Source organism: Octopus bimaculoides, chromosome 29 (genome assembly GCF_001194135.2).
Source record: "Octopus bimaculoides isolate UCB-OBI-ISO-001 chromosome 29, ASM119413v2, whole genome shotgun sequence".
NCBI classification, from domain to species: domain Eukaryota; kingdom Metazoa; phylum Mollusca; class Cephalopoda; order Octopoda; family Octopodidae; genus Octopus; species Octopus bimaculoides.
The window spans coordinates 1215541-1219413 of NC_069009.1; the positions used below are offsets into that span (position 1 = coordinate 1215541).

Genomic DNA, 3873 nt, shown 5'->3' on the forward strand with positions numbered 1-3873 from the left:
CGGTCTCTTTTTGCCGAACCTCTATGTTACGGGGACGTAAACACACCAGCATCAGTTGTCAAGCGATGTTGGGGGGACAAACACAAACACACAACATAAATATATATATACATATATACGACAGGCTTCTTTCAGTTTCCGTCTACCAAATCCACTCACAAGGCTTTGGTCGGCCCGAGGCTATAGTAGAAGACACTTGCCCAAGGTGCCACGCAGTGGGAATGAACCCGGAACCATGTGGTTGGTAAGCAAGCTACTTAGCACACAGCCACTCCTGCGCCTATATATATATAATATGTATGTATGTATATAGAATTGCACCTAGAAATAAAAGAAATGAGTGAAATCCGTGAAAGTAGATAATTTAAGAAATTGCCCCACCCTTCCAACAGCGATTACCATTACAATCAAGATTTTATGATAGTTATTAAGGCGGTGAGATGGCAGAATCGTTAGCACGCCGGACGAAATGCTTAGTGGTATTTCGTCTGCTGCTACGTTCTGAGTTCAAATTCCTCCGAAGTCGACTTTGCCTTTCGGGGTCGATTGAATAAGAATCAGTTATGCACTGAAAACAATGTAATCGACTTAAATCCTTATGTCTGTTCCTGTTTGTCCCCTCTATGTTTAACCCCCTGTGGGCAGTAAAGAAATGTATATTGATAAGGATATATCTAGGGTGTGCGGGAGGGTATTTCTTTTGTGGGGGAAAAATTGTTTTTAAAATCATAATTTCCGTATTTGTCTACGGGAAACCCGAAAGTGATATTCGCAAAAAACAAACAAACAATATTTTCTATAAGGATCTTTTCGGTTTGGTTGCCAGGACTACTTTTCTGTTGTTCGAACTGATATAATATTTAATAAATTCTAGGCTAATTAACGACGTGAAAGTAGTTTTCGCTATCAATCAATAAATAAATTTTGGCCGCTGGCAACCTAACACAAAGGATCCGCAAGAAAGCCCGAAATTTGGGGTAGGGAGCTAGTCGATTACAGCAACCCTAGTGTACAACTGGCACTTATTTTATCGACACCAAAAGGATGAAAGGCAAAGTCGACCACCACGGAATTAAAACCGCTAAGCATTACAAGAGCATTACAACACAGTTTTCCCAAGCGGTCACCCATCTAAGTATTCAGAAGGTTCCACGTTGTTTAAGTTCGGTAAACGGACGAGAACCGGCACATTCAACGTGGCTGTAATAATAAGAACAGTTTTAAAACATTTATTCACATTTTCTAAATAGCAGCGTTTTGTCAGTGGTTCGTAGAAGTTGTTCTGCTTGACATAACTGTTTCGTTTCGGTGTTCAAAGCAAACCAATGCCTGTTTTATACATACCCCATTCTTATATTATTTTGTCAAAATTATTTCTGGTGCCAGATATTCTTTTATCTCTTGTCTGAAATTAGCGACCTTTCTGGAGGAATTTCTACTTCTGTATCAAAACTACAAGGGAAGGGACTCTTTCGAAGATATCAAATGACATTAAATTGTAAGTAAAATAATAATTTCATCTTATTTTTATATTGAAGTTCGTTTTCTTTTTGTACAGATTTCTTATAATCGGAAATCTTAAAATATTCAAGATTTGTTTACATTTTACCCATCGTAAATACTATTCTAAACCTGCTGAAATTGATATTTTTTAATGAAATTTTCTCCAATAACCTTTCAGAGTGTGTATATTACACTTTTCTTTTCCCAAATAAAATATAAAAGAACAGTTGTGGTTTCTAACCATTTTTTAGCTTGGGGTACTCTACGACAATCTTTCGGACTGCAGCATGGCAGTTTGTTAAGAAGCATTGGAAGAGCTCGACTGAACCCCAACAATGCTTCTTACATTGATTCTGGGAAGTTCAATGGTGAAGATTAACAGGTTCTATGAAGAGAGTAACTGCAACGCATCCATGGTTGTGTAATCAGCTAATGAAAGATTCACTATGACTCGAGCTCTCATTTCAAATTCATGCTAATAGAATTGGATGGCGACAGGGAATCATAGGAAACCAGGAAAGTATGGTCATGTCTGTATAATAATGTAGTAAAACTTTCAATCTTTTAATCTCTCTAATCTCTAATAATCTTGTATGTTTGACTCTGTTGTTTCTCTTTCATTTCAGATCATCAGACGACATCTGTTTCAGAGAATTTTTATATAAACTACATCATTAGTATTGAACATCTTAAAGACTGAGCAAAGATGTTATACATAACACGTAAAGATCAGTAGAAATATTTGTTAAGAGCAATATACAAAAGGAAGGAAAATATTTGTGTACTGTGACGAGAGAAAGGAACAATATGGAAAATGAATTATATCAGAGTGAAGTTGAATATAAAAAAGAGTCTGAAGAAATTGATTTTCCTGATGAGGAAAAGAATGAAAAGAGCAAAATATCATATGATTGTGATACCTGTGGTAAATTATTCTCTCGGAAAGCTGACTTAGTCATTCACCAAGGTATTCATACAGGAGAGAAGCCATATTGCTGTGATATCTGTGATAAACCATTGTCAGACCGTATGACCTTAACAAGACACAGACAGATTCACCTAAAAGGAAAATATTTACACTGTGATGTCTGTGGTAAATCATTTTCTGATACTCATCATTTAACTTCTCACAAACGCATTCATACAGGAGAAAAACCATATCGCTGTGATATCTGTGGTAAATCATTCTATGAAAATAGCTACTTAACTACACACATACGTATTCACACAGGAGAAAAGCCGTATCATTGCGACATCTGTGGTAAATCATTTTCTCAGAATGGTACCTTGTTGCTTCACAAACGCATTCATACAGGAGAAAAACCATATCACTGTGATATCTGTGGTAAATCATTCGTTAATAATAGTTACTTAACTACACACATACGTATTCACACGGGAGAAAAGCCGTATCATTGCGACATTTGTGGTAAATCATTTTCTCAGAATGGTACCTTGTTACTTCACAAACGCATTCATACAGGAGAGAAGCCATATCATTGTGATATCTGTGGTAAATCATTCTCTGAGACTGGGAACTTAACTAGGCACAAGCTTGTCCATACCGAAGAGAAGCCATGTCTTTGCGACATCTGTGGTAAATCACTTTCTCATAAGAGGCACTTGGCTCGCCACAAACGGATCCATACAGGAGAGAAGCCATATCAGTGTGATATCTGTGGTAAATCATTCTCTGACACTGGGAACTTAACTAAGCACAATGTTGTTCATACTGAAGAGAAGCTATATCATTGCGATATTTGTGGTAAATCATTTACTCGAAATGGTACCTTAACCAAGCACAAGCTTGTTCATACCAAAGAGAAGCCATATCATTGTGATATTTGTGGTGAATCATTCCCTGGAAATAGTGACGTAACTATTCATGAATGTATTCATACAGGAGAAATGCCATATCGTTGCGATATCTGCGGTAAATCATTTTCTCAAAATATTAATTTGACTTGCCACAAACGCATTCATGCAGGAGAGAAACCATATCAGTGTGATATCTGTGGTAAATCATTCTCTGTAAGTAGTCATATAACTGCTCACAAGCGTGTTCATACAGGAGAGAAGCCATATCACTGTGATATCTGTGGTAAATCATTTTCTCAAAATAGTCACCTGACTAGACACAGACACATTCATACAAGAGAAGTCATATCACTGTAATACCTGTGGTAAATCATTTCCCAAAAACAGCACTTTATCTAGTCTCTGACTTTTTCATACATGAGAAAAGCCATATCATTGTAACATGTGGCAATTCATTTGCTTATAGAAGCAGCTTAACTACTTCCTTAGACATTCGTATGAGAGACAAACCATACCAGTCATCTGTCATCATTGTTCTCCATGTCCACATTT

General features: G+C 36.8%; 1 protein-coding gene across 3 annotated transcripts in view; it reads left to right on the forward strand.

The window, feature by feature from the left end:
- Positions 1-856: 856 nt before the first annotated feature.
- LOC106879006 (zinc finger protein OZF) overlaps positions 857-3873 on the forward strand; it is a 22850-nt gene continuing 19833 nt past the window's right edge. The window contains exons 1-2 of one of the 3 annotated variants that reach the window (XM_052977878.1): positions 860-1498; positions 2130-3867. In XM_052977878.1, coding sequence (XP_052833838.1) covers positions 2311-3678 — 1368 coding nt within the window. In that variant the 5' untranslated portion in view covers positions 860-1498; positions 2130-2310 and the 3' untranslated portion in view covers positions 3679-3867. Of the gene's footprint in view, positions 1499-2129; positions 3868-3873 lie in introns of those variants that run through there. The other 2 variants (XM_052977875.1, XR_008267017.1) reach the window with 2 other exon arrangements.